Source organism: Heloderma suspectum, chromosome 7, assembly GCF_057233095.1.
Source record: "Heloderma suspectum isolate Gila_16-S chromosome 7, 16-S_ref, whole genome shotgun sequence".
In the NCBI taxonomy this organism is placed as follows: domain Eukaryota; kingdom Metazoa; phylum Chordata; class Lepidosauria; order Squamata; family Helodermatidae; genus Heloderma; species Heloderma suspectum.
The window spans coordinates 14,199,580-14,218,360 of NC_139464.1; the positions used below are offsets into that span (position 1 = coordinate 14,199,580).

Sequence of the window (18,781 nt, forward strand, 5' to 3'; positions counted from 1 at the left end):
GGGGACAGAGGACTCCTGGTTCCTCAAAGGCCCTTAGTGCGGCTGCGCAGGATTGAAGGCAGGGAGCAGGGCATGTAGAGATAGGAAAAATAGAGTGGCATGCGCCCGCTGACTTCCGAGTTCTTATTGAATTCTTGTTCGGACCTCTCGGCCCCTCTTAACAGCGCAATCCGATGCGTGTTTACTCGGAAGAAGTCCCACGGTGTTCAGTGGGATTTATTTCCTAGACAGTGGGCGCAGGATTAACCATTGTGTTAAAAGGGGATTTGCTCCAAAGGAAGTGTGTATGATGTCTAGGATTGCAACCGTTGCAGTGCAATACTGTTATCTACTTGCCTGCTCCCACGTATTGCAGCCTTCCAGGGTACAGCACTGCAGCACAATCCTATACGTGTCTACTCAGAAGTAAGTCCCACTGAGTTCACTGGGGACTTACTCCCAGGTAAGTGGGTGTCCCATTGCAGTTTTAGAGTGGTCAGATTCAGATCACCACCTGTCTTCATGCAAACCGCATTATATATACACACAGAGACGTTTCACATGCATGCATTGAAACTGTTATATTCATATTTATGTAGCCAGATTTTTTTTTTTCTTTTCCTCTTTTTCGTTCTGCTTTGTTGAAATTGCACAATAAAAAATGAAATCCAAAAAATGCCTGCATGCAAGTCGTTGGAGCAGAGTGGCTCTAAGTTCCACAGCTGCTTGCAGAAGGAACACTGGGCTGCATTGCAGGGCTGTCGTTCTGAGAACTCCCCTCCAAAACGAGCGTGATATCTCTTAGCCTCGCGCCGCCCCTTGGCATTATGGAGATAATAATACCGAACATTTTAGTTGTCCCCTATTATCACAGGAAGCATTTGTAGTTCCAATGTGAGAACATATCTCAACCCCGCCCCGCAATACACCTGAGTTTGAAAGAGCAGAAACGTCTGTCTTGGTTTTTACATTCTGGGGCGGAGTCGGGGGAGAAGGACGCGAAGCTGCCAAGCCGCTTGCAGTTATCGAAGTCTCGGATGTCTCCAACGCCCGCGTTTCCTCTCCTCTAAAGGAGAGGGAGCCAAGCCTTCAAAAGCAACTCGGAAATCTGGGCTGCAGACAAAAGAACCCTGCCGCATTGGTCTAACCGTAGACTTAGGCAAGGGGGAAGGACCTATTTACAGCAGGCTACCGGAGGGGGCCAGTGCGCCTGCGCACAGGGAGAGCCTCGCGCAAACACGCCGAAAACGTGGGTTGGAAGCCCGGGGTTGGAGCAAGTGGATGAAATCATAGAGATGGGAATGAAATCAACGCGCTACAGCCTGCAATCACTTCCGGATTCCATTTGAAGCGCTCCGATATGCGGGGCATCGGGAACATATTGCTGAATGGGAGGGAGGTCGTTTTGTGCCCCCGTCCCCTCCCAAACCGTTAGGCAGTCCTGCCGTGTTTCTGTGCATAGGTTGCCACAGATGTTATATATTTATATATGTATATAAATATATATATATATATATATATATATACTTTAGTATATTATATATATATATATATATATATATATACTATAAATAGACTGCTACAAAATAGTGTGTTCTCCAGAACTCTTCATGAGGCTCGGTGGTACAAAAAGCAGGCGGAGAGGAGAAACAGCACAGCCCAAAACCTCGGCCAGATGTTGCAGCCACGAGGTCTGCAGTTCAGCTAGATCTGAAGCAGTGGCGGGGCTGGTGGCTCGGATTTCTGCGGGGCTGTGAAGCCATTCTGGGTTGCAGAATGCAACCCAGAATGGCTTCACAGCCCCGCAGAAATCCGAGCCACCAGCCTTCCTTGATCTGCGGGTGCAAGTCTATGCCTGTTCAGACAGAAAGAAAGAAAGAAAAAAAAAAGGACTACAATTCCCGGCATTCACCAGCCGGCATGACTGGCTGGGGGTTTCTGGGAATTGTAGGACTTTCTTCTGTCCAAACAGGCATAGAATGCCTCCCTGAAGTGTCGTTATGGCTACGTTCCCCCGCATGCTTCATTTCGCGCCCGGAAGTGCCGGTGCAGCTCCACCCGCTCCCCTTGGGAGAATTCTTTCTTCTGGGCGAAATGTGAACAGAGCCTGTAGGGGCGGGGGGAGTTCTGGAGCCGGGGGCGGGGCTCGTTGCCTAGGAAACCGGGGGGCGGGGTCTGTAAACAACTTTGCAGCCTGGAGCTCCGAGGGAAGAGGCGTCATGGTGAGCTGCGCGGTTGCAACGTGCTCCGCAACTCCCCTGGGGGTTTTCCCCCCCTGCCTCCCGCAAAGTGGAAAGGGGCGGGGTTGATTAGCATAAATCTGCATATGCAAACTATCCATTTTGTTTGGTGGGTTAAATGTCATTTGCTTGGTCACCTCCACACCCCCTCCCACGCCCACACTACCCAAACTGCTTTCAAAGGACAACTGCTGTTTTTTTTTAAATTTTATATGAAATACATAATTCCACATATTTTAAATTATAAGCGCGTTAAATCAAATACTTATTTAAAATTGGAATTGTATGTCTTTTATGTGCAATACGTAATTTTAATTTTAGGTTTTTATTTCATCAAATGTAAGAAATGCATTAATTAGGTCACAGTGGGATAATTGACATATTGTTGACTGGCCTGTGCCCTTGAGATGGAGGCAGGCTATAAATCCAAATAATATATTATGTATTATTATTATCTTTTCATCCTGCCCTTCCTCCCAAGAGGCTCAAAGCAGAATATATTTATTATTACATTTATATCCTGCCTTTTTCCATCTTGCAAGGAGCCCAAGGAGGCTTACATTCTCCTCCTCCTCCTCTCCATTTTATCCTCACAACAGCCCTGTGAGGTAGATTAGGCTGAGAGTCAGTGACTGGCCTAGTCACCCACTGAGCTTCATGGCAGAGTGGGGACTAGCACATAGAGCTCCTGATCCAACACTAACCATTACACCACATGGCTCCCCCCCATTTTTTCATCACAACAACCCTGTGAGGTAGATTAGACAGAGAGGGGGAGAGAGAGAGAGAGAGAGAGAGAGAGAGAGAGGTTTACTGGCCCTAAGGTACCTGGGACTCTCCAGCCTTCCTCCAGTACTCCAACCTCTGTACTGTTTGGGTTGCTAATGTATATCAGGCATAGAGACTGAGAATCTATCAGAGCTGGGGTGGACCAGAATGAATGGCTTTTATCAGGAAGCAGAGACAGGTGGATCAGGATGGAGCCTCTAAGCATAATAGCAAAAGCCAAGCAGAAAATAGTCTGTTGCCTTTGGTCTGTCCCTTTACCCCAGGGGTTGGGAACCTGCAGCCATCCAGATGGTGTTGGACTCCAACTCCCATCATCCCCAGCTGGCATGGCCAATGCTCAGGGAAGATGGGAACAAGAGTCCAACAACATCTGGATGGCTACGGGTTCCCCACCCCTACTTTATCCTGAGATTTTAGACCAGGGGTGGCAACTTCTAGGGGTCAGGGAGCTGTATTGCACACACATCCTTGACCCCACCGGAGGCGACCCTCCAGCGCTGCCCAATTTGCTGCAGCAGCAAAATTTAAAGCAATTTTGCAGAGAAAGGAGGTCTGTGGGGAGCTCGTTCCTTGTTTCCAAGCAGAATTACCCCTCCAGGAATCAAGTGAATGTTACTTCTGACACAGGTAGGCACTGTGATGCCCATGGGCTCCAGTGCACCCCTGGTCACCTTTGTCGGTGCTCAGTGAGGTACTTTCCCCCTCCCACTTTTTATTAGATTAAGAAAAAATCTTTTTTTTAAGAACCCATTTTCTTACCAGCAGCTGGGATCACTTCAAAGCAAAGTGAAGTCCTCCAGTTGCTGCCGTCTTCTTTCCCCATGAACGCCTCTGAGCCACACATGGGTCGCCGAGACATTCTGTGTGTGTGTGTGTGTGAGAGAGAGAGAGAGAAAGAAAAGAAAAGAAAAGAGAAAGGAAAAGAAAAGAAAAGAAAAGAAAAGAAAAGAAACATTCTATGGGTAGTGAGCTGGAGTGAGAGAGAAAAGGAGATGAGGGAATGTGTTGGCTGGCAAGCAGGGGGAAAGAAAAAGAGTTTGCTTTCTGTAAAATAGGTTTCTGTTGGCACTGAAAAATATGGGTTCAAACCGCTTCTTTAGTGTGCTGGGGTTCACAACTCTTCTCTGCCTTGTACTCAGTCTTTTAGGCAGGTTATTTGTCCCTCGTGGCTAGCCACGCCTCATGTGGCAGCCATGTTGTGGTGGTGCCCAGGACAGTTTATCAAATTACCAAATGTGCCCATGGACCTAAAAACTTTGCTTGCCCCTGCTCTGACAGAATCCATATGTGAAGTGTGAGGGTGTTGCCTAGGGATGTCAGAGAATTCCGCCATGGATCTCGGTGAGGCCAAATGCCACTGCATTTGGCCCCCCGAAATCCGTGGCGGAATGAAGCGCCCCCACCCCCCCACCCTGCGAAAGGCATGCGAAACGGGACACCTAGCTGCTGCTGTTCACGCTGACTTGTGAATGGTGGCTGCGTCCGCGTCTGCGGCCGCCATTTGCTTCATCACTATAGCCATGATAGGCTATGTAAATACTTACGTAGCCTATCATGGCTAACGCAGGGACGCCATTTGCGTCCCTGCGGAAGCCATGATAGGCTGCGTAAGTATTTACGTAGCCTATCACGGCAACAAAAAAAAAGGGGACGCAAATGGCGGCGGCTACGGTGGCCGCCATTTGCGTTCCCGTTTTGTTTTTGTTCTGCTGTGATAGCCTACGTAAATATTTACGTAGGCTATTACGGCAAAAGAGAGGGGCGCAAATGGCGTAGTGGCCGCCATTTGCGTTTGCTGTTTGTTTTTGTTTTTATACAGTTTTTATTTATTTTATACCTGTATACAAAATACAGGGACGCAAATGGTGGCAGCTATGGCAGCCGCCATTTGCGTCCCTGCAGGCTGCCCAGTGGCTGGATGTCCAGCGGTGGGTGGCCCCGGCCGGCAGCTCTGCGGAATGTCTGCGGAGCGGAGCTGGCCAGAGAGAATTTCGGGTGGAGGGACGGAGCGCCTCCCCCCCACCGCCAATGTCACCCTTTGAAAAGGTAAGTGGCTTTCGTACATCCCTAGTTGCCCGCTCAGACTCATTGCAGATCCCAGCGGCATGAACACGCCAGCAATGCAAACCACTCTCTTGGGTCTGTGGCTTAATTCTGCACTGATGTGCGATTAGCGCTCAACTAATTTGTGCTGAGATGTGGATCTCATTGGTCAGTTGAGCATCACTCGCTGCAAGGCCTCTGCTTCGGTACTCCCGCCCCCATCCTCCTTGTAGAAACTGTTTCCAGCATGATCCACAGGAGCCCCTGATCGCAGAAAGGCAGCAAAAATCTGCATGCCCAATTCTTGCCATGCCCCTTTCTGGATATGTGGCTTATGTCTCATCTAGCAATTAGCATCCCACCCAAATTATCTGTGTTCTGGCACAGCAAGTGTTAAAGAGTGGAACAAAACAATTATTTCATATGTCAAAGAATCAGCCTATCATCTCTTTTGTCTGTTTCAAAGTCCTTAGGACTGCCTGAATTTCTATAGCAAAATTTTAAAATAAGCTTTTTTTTCAAAGCTTAAAACAGGGGTGGGCCACTTGTGGCCCTCCAGATGTTTTGGCCTATGACTCCCATGAGCCCTGGCCAGCATAGCCAATGGTAAGGGATGATAGGGGTTGTGGGCCAAAACCTCTGGAGAGACAGAAGTTTAGCTTAAAAAATCGAGATGCCTGATATTTTTGCAGTGGCACCTTGGCATTTGATTCCCCCCACCCCCCAGCCTTGATGATTTAATTATAACTATTGCACTTTTCTGACTTTCTGTGTTCTTTTTCCTTTCAACATTTAGGGTCCAAAAAAGAAAAAGGTAGGTAGGTTGGTAGGTTAGTACGTAGGTAGATAGACCAGTGGATCAGCTGTATATTTGTCATAACTTTGTACACTGGTTCAAATGCTAAATAGTGTTATTAATATTCTTACTTGAACTGGAATCCTGATTTTCTATAAGGAATTGTATTAAAAGTAGCCTAGATATTGGTGAACAATATATTTCAGTCCAAGAACCATTAGGGTAAATATTATGGTTATTACTGATAGGGTGGGACTTATTCCAAGCATAGACGATTGTTGCTGCTGTCCCAGCTCCCATCAGCCTGTCCCTAAACACCTGGCCAAAAATCTTTGTTTTACCTCCACCTGGTGAGGGTAGATCCTCAATCCTGCGGTTCCTTCCTAGGTGGATATTGTGGTAATTTGGGGTCTGGTGATACTCAGATTACAGCCAGAAGTGATAATGGGCTGTGTGTTTCTTCTACATTTTCCTGCACCTGTTTTTTTCTCTGCTTTTCAGAGCTTTCCATTTTGAAAGGTATGTGAGGGTTGAAGACTTGGAAGGGTTGCTTTCATTTGCTCTAAGACGTGTGTTGTCTGTTTTTCTTCCCTTCCCCACTTCCTTCTGCAAGGTCAAGCTCCTTCCTCCCCATTACCTTGTATTCTATATCTTCCACCCCCCATGATGCTGAAATTGGTTACTGGTTCCCAGTTCCTTATCTGCATGAAAGTTTGAAACAGATCTCCATCAATAAACTGAAGAAGGACCAACAGTTTATATGCCCCTGCACCCCAAAATATACTTAGGACTACCCTATATCATATACCTCTGGGATCTGTAGACTGTCTCCTTCGAGATCAACAATGATACAAGATAAATGATAGAACTGGGAACTAGCAGCCAACTTCAGCATTGTTTCAGCCCCATTGCTTTTCCTCCAGCTCCTTCCTTTTGACCTAAGCTGTGAATTCTTCCACAGCATGGGGCAGGTGGAGAGGGAAAGGGCTCCCTCTGACCTGTATGGAAGTGCTGGATCAGGAGTGGGAAAGTTGTCGCCCTCCAGATGTGGAGGGACTCCAACTCCTATCAGCCCCAGCCAGCAGGGTTGATGGGAGTTGTGGTCCAACAGCATCTGGAGAGCCACAGGTTCCCTGTCTCTGCTCTAGCTGATGCTGTGAGGGACATTTTTTTAGGCAAGGCTTTTGCAGGATCTTTTCCCTGCCACTTGCAGAGCTAAGAAAATATAAAGAGACACACAGCCCTCACTCCCTGATCTCATTTGAAAGCTGCCATTTCAGTGGCGGAACCATGACACAGAGCAGGGAGTTGCTTTTCCCCTGCATCTGGGTAAGCCCTATTCGCCTGACATGGGTTGCCACCCATATGGTCTCACTCAGTTGGAAACAAGACATTTGAATAGAACTGCATCATGACTGGAACTGGGACCTCTTGATGCTGTTGCCACTGCCCCATAGAATGACTCTTCTATGGGGAAAGACTCTTCTCCCCACTTAGCCTATGTGATGGAAGCAGCAGCATTAATGCTCAGACGGGCTCTGGTTTTATTATGTTTGTTTTTATTATGTATGCATCCCTGTCCCCAAGCCCTGGCTAGAGCTTTGGGTATAGGGCAACTTCTAAATAACGTCTTCCAATGCCTAGAGAGCCTAGTGCAGAAGTGAAGTGGACAGGGTCCACGAAGACTTACACTAGATAAATGTGTTAGTCTTTCAGGTGCCACAAGACGCTTTGTTGTTTTCCCTAAGCGAGGTGCTCTCTCAGTGTCACTGTGGTTGTTGGCCCATGAGTAAGGGCAGGGCTGGCTCCAAGTTTGTGTGTATGTGTGTAGGGGGGAGGTGCAAGGCAAAGTGCCCTCTGATGAGTCTCCGCCAATGCTGTTGGGTGCTGGTGGTAGCACTGGTATAGTCAGGCTGGATCTGAGCTGCCATTTTAAATTCCCATAGTGCCCCAGAGAGACGCTACCTTGGGAGCACTGTGGGAAATTAAAAGACCTATCCACCTAGTGCAGCATGGCAGTAGGCCCTGCTGGGGCACTGGGCCCTTGGTAATACCAGGACTGAGAGCATTTCTACACCAGTGATTTATTGCACACTCATGACTGGCCACTCACGGAAGTTTGTGGGTCCTTTACACAATGTCGTCAACATGCAGGATGTCTCTCGCACTTTCCACCTTTATCCCACTTTCAAAAGGATTGGAGATAAAGCTATAGGAGACGTTAATGCGATATATCAGCAGCGCCATCTAGGGGCTGTTTAATGAAACATATAGAATTTACCAAGAGAAGAAGTCTTTGATTCAAAGCATGTGTTCGCCCATGTAAAGGAGCCGATCTGTCCTGCAAAGAATCCGGAAGCATACGTCCTGGTAAATTTCAGAATAAAAAGCCTGATGTGGTGAAACCCTGAATGAAGGAATGGATGAGAGGAATACATAACATTATTGGAGGGTTGTTTTTGTATGGTGGAGCATTCAGTCCTGTGGGCTCCCACCTGGAGAAGTACAGCCCAGAAGTAGGCTTACTATTCTTCGCTTGTTTATTTGAACAAGGCTTTAGACTGTGGGTTGGACTAAGCTGTTCAGCTACTGCCTTCCCTGCTCCTCTGCGTTAATGCAGCTGAAAATACCAGCTTGCAGGAGAAGACTCCAGGAATTTAGAGCAGGGGTTGGTTCAGACATACACAATGCCAGAATAATCACTTGGGGTTCCTTGGGACAATCGTAGAGTGAGTGACTTGAACTTTGCAGGTGGTAGATTTTATCTTGAGTTTATTGTTGGGAACACTTGAGTGGGAAGTGGGTTCTAAGAGACAAGTTCAGCGGTAGCCTCTGGTGGGCAAGATTCAGCCTCTCATTTTACCTCCATGTGACCATATATAAATATGTCTTGTGTATGTGTGTGTGTGTGTGTGTATATATATAAATATTACAAGAACTTTTGCTTGCATGTTAGTGTATATCAAGAAAGAAAATTCTCATACTGTAGAGAGTGAGCAAAAGAGAGAGAGACCTCAGCTTGGAGGCTCAGTACAACTGTATTTATATTTCCCCACCGAACCCTCTAAAATTGAGAGTACATTTTATCTCCTATGTCTAGAAAAATAGACAACTATTAGGCATGAGGGTTCAAATCAATGCTGACATGATTAAAATCAAATATAGTGCCTTGGCATAAAAGACAAGAGTACCAAAGTGATAAATGCATCATTTAAAAATAAATAAATCGTGGCTATTACTTTACCTTCTTCAATTTCATACTGAAAAATGTGCAGTCTGACTATATGTAATGAATGTCCTTATTCCAACATTGTTATTCTGGGAATAAATGTGTTGAGTCCCAGATTTGCTATGAATATTTGTGTGTGTGTGTGCGTGCGTGTAATATTTATTTCCTTTTATATTTATTACCTGCGTTCAGTCTGCTGGTGGTAAAAAGAAAATTAGCAAAGCTGAAAGGCTGAGGTTGCAGAGAGAAGAGGAAGAGAGAAGGCTGCTAGAGGAAGGTAGGGTACATTTCATGCTATACCCCTTATCAAATAGACAGATTTACAGTCTATTTTTATTGGACTGCATGTGAATTGGTCACTGTTTGCAGATCTTCTGACATAAACACAGAAATGCCAAATTGATCACGTTTCCCTTGTCCAATCACCTTGGTTTTGCTAGCTACAAAATGATAATAATGGTGAGCTAGTCATTGCAACAATTTGCCCACATTATTTAGATTATTTTAGCTGCCCTGGTGACAATGTCTCACTTTTCCAGAGCAAGCCCGATTACGCGCTGAGCAAGAAGAAGCTATAAGGCTCGAAAAGGAGAGGGCTGAAAGAGAGAAGAGAGAACGTCTGGAGGCCAAAGTTAGTTCACACGCACCTTGCCAAACAGTTACTGCAAATTAGTGGCCCTATTTCAAAATGGGCCGATTCAGACGAAATGGGAAGTCATGGTTTCCTGCTACATATATGAGCTGCACAAGCCTCAGGTTTGCATGTTTCCCCTCCATTCTTCTCTTGTGCAACAACAAGGAGAAAATTGGAAGGCTTCACTTCCACATTTAAACAAACCACAGTTCCCTGCCATGTCTGAACTTGGGGAAACTGTGGTTTGTTAGAACAAGACCGGATCAAACTGTGGTTTCAAATCATGCCTTATCCTGAAATCAGGCAAACTGCAGTTCCCCAAGTTCAGATGTAGTGGGGAGCTGTGTTTTGTTTAAAAGCAGAAGGGGAAACTTCTGATGTCCTTCTCAGAGCCACGCAAGTTGAAGGCGAGGATGCTGGAGTGTGTGAAGCCAAAGCTTGTGCAAGTTCACTCTTTTAATGGAAAACCATGGTTTCTTGTTACATCTGAACTAGCCTTATAACCCATTGTCAGCTTGCTGTGAGAACAGTGTCCTCTCATTTTTCTTAGCTTCAGTATTCAGTTCAGTTCAAAATTCATTTTGATTGAACACTGCTAGCAGCTCAGACAATTAGCTGGGTGATTCCGAAATGAAAGGTCTCTTGGGTAGACAGAAATGATGCTAAGTATATGACAGAGCAAAAGCAAATTTATTGTGGAGAATGATACTAAAGAGTCCAGTGTGTCTTGAACTGCACCAGGAAAAAAATCCTACAAAATGAACACTGGGTAGTATGCGACTGTGTCATTCTGCTAGTGCAAATGGCAATGCACTAGCGGAACCTAGGTTCCGGACCAAGCACGAGAGGAGAATCTAATGAAAACTTACATTTGCGCAAGCATAGTTGTGCAACCGGTTGCACCGTACTCTTGCACAATTGGTTGTGCAGCCAGTTGCACACCATACTTGCGCAACCACTTGTGCAACTGAATGATTAGGCAGAGCTCCCCTAGCTCTATTTCAGTTTGCAGAATGACACCATTGGATACTTCTCAACAACATCAGAGTGCTTAACAGTGCAGTCTTAAGCAGATCTACTCAGAAGTAACTCCTATTGATTCCAGTAGACCTTACTCCCTAGTAAGAGTGCGTATACCAGATGCTGAGGACAAACGATGGGTGAAAGGCTTTTGCGTCATTTCCACTTCTTGGAGCCATCAGAGAAGCCAGTGTTGTAAACTGGCTGCTGAATGAAATGGCACTTTAATCTGGTCCATCCGGTGGATTTCTTTTTATGTTCCTAGGGCGCAATCCTATTGGGATAGGTGGCCACCTCTGAACTCAGAGGTGACCACCTATCCAACGCAGGGCAGAAGCCCAGCATTCGCGGCTAGACAGCCGACTTTGTCTAGCTGCGGGAAGTTGGAGTGGGGGACGGACGCCGGACAATGCAGAGGAAGTGTCGGAATGGCACTTCCTCCCTCCCTGTCCCCAGGACCGCCCTGTTTTCACTGCTCCACACTCCTCTTACCAGGATGGGGCTGATCTGTGCTGCCTATGAGGCAGTGCAGGAGGGGGTGGAGGTCGGTTCTGTGGGAACCAACCTCGGGGCGTGGGCTCCGAGGTCGTTTCCCAGGAACCGACCTATCCTATGGCCATCTAGCCACTGACTAGCAGCCATAGGATTGCACCCTTAGTCTGTTTTAAAATGCATATTGATGGTGGTAGCAGTTCCTTTTAATTTTTAACCTTATTTTTGTCGCTCCCTGTGGTGATAGTGAAGCATCTTTCAGCGGCCACTATCTCCCCGCCCCGCCTGTCCCGCCCAGATGCCCCTGGCATGACTGTGTTATTATTATTATTTACATTTCGATACTGCCCTGTAGCTGAAGACTTTACATCTTCATCTAGTGTAGTTACAAGCAGGCTTCTGGGGAGACATGGTGGCTATCCATGGGGGGAGGTGGGGAGGGCATTTCCCCTCTTAGAAGCCCCTTAGAACAGGTATAGGCAACCTGGTGCCCTCCAGATGTTTTGGACTACAAGTCCCATAATTCCTGAGCATTTGCCATGCTGGCTGGGACTGTTGCATGTTGGACTCCAAAACATCTGGAGGGCAGCAAGATGTCTACCTACCCCTGCCTTAAAATGATGCTAGTAGGTCATGATTCCAGAGGCATTTGGGTGGGTGGGGCAAAATGGCAGCTACTAGAAATCGCTCTGCTGTCACCACAGGGAGTAGCAACAAGAAGGGGCCTGCTCCTGCCTCCTCCACCGGTAATCCCCCAAAACGTTTGAAAAAATGTTGTTGTCCCCCCTCACATCACTGAAATCCTTCCATGTTTGCCACACAAAAATGGGGCGGTGAATGTAGCATGCATTTTGTTTCACTCCTTAATGCATTTGTTGTTGTTTTTTAAGTCTTTAAGGGCACATCCTATGCATGGTTAGACAGAAAAAAGTCCTACAACTCCCAGCATTGAACGCAGGGACTTGTGGGACTTCTTTTCTGTCTAAACATGCATAGGATTGCGCCATAAACTACACTGACCATTGACAGAGATGACATATAAAGAAATAAAGGCAGCTATTGGGTGGAATTGTTAATCCTGTTACAGAAAATATGCTAATTTAAGACAGCAGGAGCATTCTGGAGTAAGCAGGTTGTTTACAGCACCATAAATTACACCTTAATCTTTCAACTGCTGCTATTTACTGTCCATATTAAAACAAAACAAAACCAAGCTACCCACTTTTGTCCTACACAGGATCAAGAACGCAGAGGGGTTGAACTTGCCGATCTTCATGTGCTAGAAGAAAACTTTTTGACCGCGAGCCGATGGAAGATGAAATCTAGAGCCCTTGCTAAGGTACACTTTGTTTTCAAGTCATCTTATATACATAGCCATAAAATGCTTATGCTTTGGTTTCCTTAAGGGAAAAAATGGAAAATGTATTTTTAAGTGCTGGAAATCTCGTGCAGCTTCCCAAGACGATGAGCCTTTCTACACAAGGCTGTTAATCTGCTGTATCTCCTTTTGGTTTCGTCAGAGAATGGAGATCCGAGCACTACATGAAGAGTGTTTCCTTTCCAGCTTTTCCACTACATAACCTCTAGGTGGCACTGTGGTATGGCAGAATAGCATAAATACACAAGTGAATCAAGCGGTTTCTTTCGCTTTCATGATGAAATGCTGCATTTTCCCTGCTCTAAAAAAAAACCCTCACCAAAAGTGCTCGTTAGACCCAGAAATGAAACTGGAGGGTCATGACATCATCTAAAGAACCTGTAAACAATCATGAGTAGGGAATGACAAGCTCATGATAAATGCCTTGTGTTGAAAAGCCCTATAGGACAGCCTTCCCCAATCTGGTGCCCTCCAGACTGCAGCTCCCATAATTCCCAGCCACTATGGCCATTGGCCAACACCTCTGGAGGGCACCAGGTTGGAGAAGGCTACTATAAGATTATAGGGGTGGAAGTAAGTGGTCATATGAGGTCAGAAAGAGCATAAACCATATTGATCAAATTTACCTCCCTTCTTTCTAATACTGCAGTGAGTATTCTGTGTCTTGTTTCTTCCTAGTGGGAACATTACACTGGCTGTGATGGGAGTCCAGACCCCACAGTCCCCCAAGAAATTAATACTTTCATGAGTTTGTGGCAAGAAGAAAAAAATAACAGTATCCAGACTGTAGCTGAGAAGAGCAACAGAGTACTAGAAGTAAGTCTCTGTAATGGTTTTCCGTAGTATTCATGCACTTTGCTAGTCCTTTGCCAGATAGCAAGTGGAATAGAAGACAATCAAAAGGAATGTGAAAAGCAACTTGTTGTGCACCCAAGGAAGGTGTTATTTGAAAGAAAAGGCACTGCTTGTACATACATATACCATTGATGGTGGGGCCACCGGTGGGTGACTAGATGTGGCTGGCATGACTGAAGGGAGATCCAGGCACAATTGAAATCGAAACTTTAAGAGTGGTTGGCAAACCTTGTGATTAGGGGGTGGGGAAGGGAATTGTAAAGGGGTTCTGGTTCCCCTGGTTGCTGAGGTCAGGGGCAGAGTCTTAGGCCTGTTTCTAGGACCATTGTTGTGGCTGGACCTTTGGTCTAGCAGTGGCCAGATGCCGCCACCACCTTCTAAGAAGGAACCTGTGACCAAAGAGATACGTGGTGTTTTACAAGGCTTGGAGCAAACCAATTCGTTCCACTACTGGAAGAGGTGTGGTTGGTGAATACATGGGGCAGGAGCTTCTCAGTTGTGGCACCAGGACTATGGAACTTGTTATCTTAGAAGGACTCATTTGGACCCCTCTCCACTGACATTTAGAGAAGTTCTGGATCCAGGTTTGAGGGGGCCCTTGACAAAGAGCCCTCTGGTGCCCTGCCCCTACACTGATGGACCCTGGCTTGCAACATGGTGGTGGGCAGCACCATTGCTGCGATCCGTGTTGGGCAGCTGAGAACTGCCATTTAAATTTCCCACAATGCCTCAGAGTGAGCAGTGCTGCTGACACTAGGCCTGAGTTACACATCCCAGTAAGGCCCTTTTTGTTGAGTTGTGCTTTTGGTATAAAGAGTAACACCAAAACAAGATCTTAGTTATTTGCTGGCTCACTGATGTTTATTTTCTTGCTGCTTTTGTTTTATTTGAATGTAATTTTATTTGTTATGCTTTTAAATTTTGGTTGGGAGCTGCCTTTGTGGGATGGAGAGGCAGGATATAAATGTTATGTTGAATTAATTGTTTTCCATTGACTTGTCCTATGTTTGCTCTGTATTATGGCTAGTTGACTAATAAATCCTGATTGATTGATTGACTGACTGACTGAATAAACAGGCATTTTGTTTATGGCATTTCCCATTTTAATTGGAATCTACTTCTTCATTCATAATTATATTATTTATTTATTTGTTTATTTTATAAAAAAGATATGTATGCTGCCTTTCTGCCAAAAGGCATTCAAGGCGCTTTAACAAGATTCCATAAAAAACCTAAAATCATTATAAAAGAGAACACCAAACAGAATAAAACCGCATCATTGTATACAAAATAATAGATAAAAGCAGGAATCATCCTGCAAACCATCTGGAGACCAAATTGGGCAGGCAAGTGAGGCAAATCAAGTACTATAATAAATTAAGGGTGCAATCCTATGCATATTTAGACAGAAAACAAGTCTTACAATTCCCAGTATGCCCCAGCCAGCTATGCTTAATTCAGCCTCCAAAATCAACTACTAAAAGCCCGAGTAAGCAGGATATTCTTTGTAAGTCCCTGAAGGACAGTAATGATGGTACCAGGTGAGTGAAGATACCATGGTAGGGAGTTCCACAGTTGGGGCACGAACACAGAAAAGGCCTGCCCTCTCTCCAGTAGCCACTCACACAACCTCTGCAGGTGTGGGTTCTGGAGACCCATCTCCAGCGACGGTCCCAGCTGTAGGGGCAGATTCATGAGGGAGATGGCTGCCCTTCATGTACCCTGCTCCCAAACCACTGAGCAGGGCTTTAAATTGTGCCCAGAAGCAGCCGGGAAGCGAATCAAGTTCCTTGAATAATAGGTATAATATTCTCACAGTGTCAAGCTCCTGGTTGAATGGCATTGCTCATTTTAGAAGCAAGAAGAGAGCAAAACTACCTCATCTCTTTTAGGGTGCAATCCTATGCATGTTTTTTTTTAAGTCCTACAACTCCCAGCATGCCCCAGCCAGCACAGCTGGCTGGGGCATGCTGGGAGTTGTACGAATTTTTTTCTGCCTAACATGCATAGGATTACGCCCTTAATCCCTAGCAGATAGACTATTGAATTCCTCAGGTTTCGTTTATCAACTAACAGAGAAAGTTTGATGTCTTCTAGTTAATTGAGAAGTTGGAGTTCTGCATTCTGGACACGCCTTTCTATGAGGTATCTTCAAATGAGGTCGCTCAGTACCAAGAAACTATTCTGAAACTGCAGGCTCTTCTTCATCACAAATATAATGAAGCAACAGAACTACTGCTGAAGGTAACCAGACACCGGTATTGTTTCTAGTCCTCAGATTATATTGAGGATTGATTAATGTATTGCCATTGGCTATGCTGGCTAGAGCTGATGGGAGCTATAGGACCAAATCTCCGGAGGATCACAAGTTGCCCACCACATGATCGTTTGGTTTTAATTAGTAATTACACTAAATATACACATGAATTCACAAACCCGTGTTATCGTATGGCAGGGGCAGCTGGTGACTCCAGTTGCAGAGGACTGTGCTTCCATTCTAGGTTTTAGTTACAACCAGCCAAAGCTCTAAAGATGGTATCCAAGGTGCTGGAACCCAAACGGATTCAGCACCTTGAATAGCACCAGACCAGGAGGGAATGTCATGTGCCATGAACGCCTGTGAGGTGCAGTAGAACCGGAGTAAATCCCCTGTTTAGACGGGGCCAGAGAGAGTACGACCATTCTGTGCTTTCTGTTGGCTATCTATGCATAGATCTGGTTAAATAAAATTTTGTCTCAAGTTGTTAAGGGTTGTCAATTTCGTGGAGGAGAAGGCTATCAATGGCTACTAGCCGTGATGGCTACATGCTACCTCCAGTACCAGAGGCAGTGAGCCTATGTACACCAGTTGTGGGGAACATGGGGAGGAGGGTGCTGTGGCACTCATGACCTGCTTGTGGGTTTCCTGTGGGAAGCTGGTTGGCCACTGTGTGCCCAGAATGGTGAACTAGATGGACCCAGCATGGCTCTTCTGATGTTCTTATGTTCTAATGTCATTATTTGTTCAGATGCAATAGTTAGTGGGAGGGCTTACATGTTACAGCTAAATACAGCAGCCCTGTATAGAGTTCTCCCTGCTCTCTTCCTCTTACTGACCCGTGTTGTGAGTAGGGATGTACTAGAATTTCATTAATGTTTGCAAATCACGCGAACATGCCCTGATCACAACTGTGCACATGAGCAGGGGAGCATGTTCTCCAAAAATGCTTGCAAATTCCCAAACTCGCTTTGTTTTACACTTTACTCTATGGGGGGAAAGTGCTCATGTTTTGCATGCTTTAAAAAATGTGCATTTTCCATGTTCGAAATGTGCACTTCTCCCATTCACGAAAATGGGGAAAGCGCGCAAATGAGCATGGGAAATGTGGCGAGACGAGCTTCAAACTGGATTTTGGAGAACCTGGGCCATCACAAAAAGTGTTTACTTGCCTATCCGTAGTTGGGCCATCAATGCATTGTTGTTGTTGTTGTTGTTGTTGTTATTATTAACATTTCTATACCACCCAATAGCCGGAGTTCTCTGGGTGGTTTACAGAGATTAAAAACATTAAATACAATATACAGAGATTAAACCATATACATAAAAAAACACATGAACAGACAATATAAACAAAAGAAACATATATCTAAAACAACTTCAAACAAACAATTTCAAAAACAAACAACCATAACCATAAGACATTCCAGGATCAATTAAACACTCACCATATACTGCCGAATGCCTGGGAGAATAGAAAGGTCTTAACCTGGCACCGAAAAGAAAACAATGTTAGTGCCAGGCAGGCCTCGTCGGGGAGATCATGCCATAATTTGGGGGCCACCACCAAAAAGGCCCTCTCCCTTGTCGCCGTGTTCCAAGCTTCCCTTGATGTAGGCAGCCGTAGGGGGGCCTTAGATGTTGAGTGTAGTATACGGGTAGGTTTGTGTTGGGAGAGGCGCTCTGTCAGGGATTGTGGTCCCAAGCTGTGTAAAGCTTTATAGGTTAAAACCAGCACCTTGAATCAGGATCGGAAACATATAGGGAGCCAGTGCAAGTGGGCCAGAGGATCTTCTGGTCACTGTATGATTTTCCCCCCGGCCCACCCTCCGTATCACTGAGTGCCGCTGGTGGTGGGGCACGGACAAAGAGCACGATGGCATTGTAATACATGTTTGTTGTTGTTCAGTCGTGTCTGACTCTTCGTGACCCCATTTACCATAGCATGCCAGGCCTTCCTGTCCTGCACTCTCTCCCGGAGCGTCCTCAAGTCCATATTCATTGCATCAGTGATGCTATCTAGCCACCTCATCCTCTGCCGTCCCCTTCTCCTTTTGCCTTCAGTCTTTCCCAGCATCAGGCTCTTTTCCAGAGAGTTTTCTCTTCACATTAGGTGGCCAAAATATTTGAGCTTCAGCTTCAGTATCTCTCCTTCCAATGAGCACTCAGGGTTGATGTAATACATGTAACTATGCCTAAATGTTATGGGTGTTGGGAAGAATTTGAAACAGGGATGTACTTTTCAGTGGCGGACCCTTGTTGAGAGCAACATTTAATTCTAACCCATGTTTACCACCAGTCTGCAAATAAACCAGATTTGTGCTACTTTTAGCTTAACACATTTTCACCTCTCTTTCAATGCTCTTTATATATAGCAAGCTAGTAGTTATGCCGAATCCGAAAGTGGAAACATGGAGGTGGTCATTAAAGAGAAGAAGGCCACCTTGTGCATTTGGGCAAATCTCAAGAAGAACCCAAGGTATGGTGTTTGAAGAGGTGGTTGTCTTGGGGCCTGTCGAAGCATCATTCTTGTGGCATGGGAACCACTGTAACATAATCTGGTTCCGTGGGACGATCAGATGATGTTTATACTAAAGCCAAGAAGAAGGGGAGTGCAACATTTGCTAGATGATGGTGACATGGGAAATAATTCCAGCCTTGCGTTTTGCAGTCCAACCCTTTTCTTTAAGGCTGCATGCTATCACCTCATTGTGCTGGAAGGCATTTCCCCACCACTAATTCAGAACTTATTATTTCTTCACCAGTCCTAACACTGTCCCTGGGGATACACTGGGACCAAGCCTCCAGCTTTTGTGCTCCACCCCAATTCCCTAACTGATCCCCACAATTGCCTGTACTCTGAGATCAACATCAGAGGCCCTACTTGTGTGCCCACCTGTCAAAGCAAGTAGGCTGGTGGGCATGAGGGATAAGACCTTCTCAGTAGTGGCCCCCCACTTGTCAAATTCTGCTCCAACTGATGCCTACCAAACCCTAAAGATCTATCTATTTACCTTGGCCTATAATTGAGTCAGGACTTTTTCGGGCTGCCATTGTGTATATGATGTT

The 18,781-nt window shown here is 45.7% G+C and overlaps 1 protein-coding gene across 1 annotated transcript in view; it reads left to right on the top strand.

Annotated features, from left to right (window-relative positions):
* The first annotated feature begins 2,045 nt into the window (after positions 1–2,045).
* The window catches only part of DNAI7 (dynein axonemal intermediate chain 7), a 31,096-nt gene continuing 14,360 nt past the window's right edge, over positions 2,046–18,781 (top strand). Inside the window, exons 1-8 of the mRNA XM_084809131.1 lie at positions 2,046–2,201; positions 5,848–5,865; positions 9,269–9,353; positions 9,616–9,707; positions 12,460–12,561; positions 13,279–13,416; positions 15,553–15,699; positions 18,088–18,191. Coding sequence (XP_084665257.1) covers positions 2,199–2,201; positions 5,848–5,865; positions 9,269–9,353; positions 9,616–9,707; positions 12,460–12,561; positions 13,279–13,416; positions 15,553–15,699; positions 18,088–18,191 — 689 coding nt within the window. The 5' untranslated portion in view covers positions 2,046–2,198. The remainder of the gene's footprint in view (positions 2,202–5,847; positions 5,866–9,268; positions 9,354–9,615; positions 9,708–12,459; positions 12,562–13,278; positions 13,417–15,552; positions 15,700–18,087; positions 18,192–18,781) is intronic.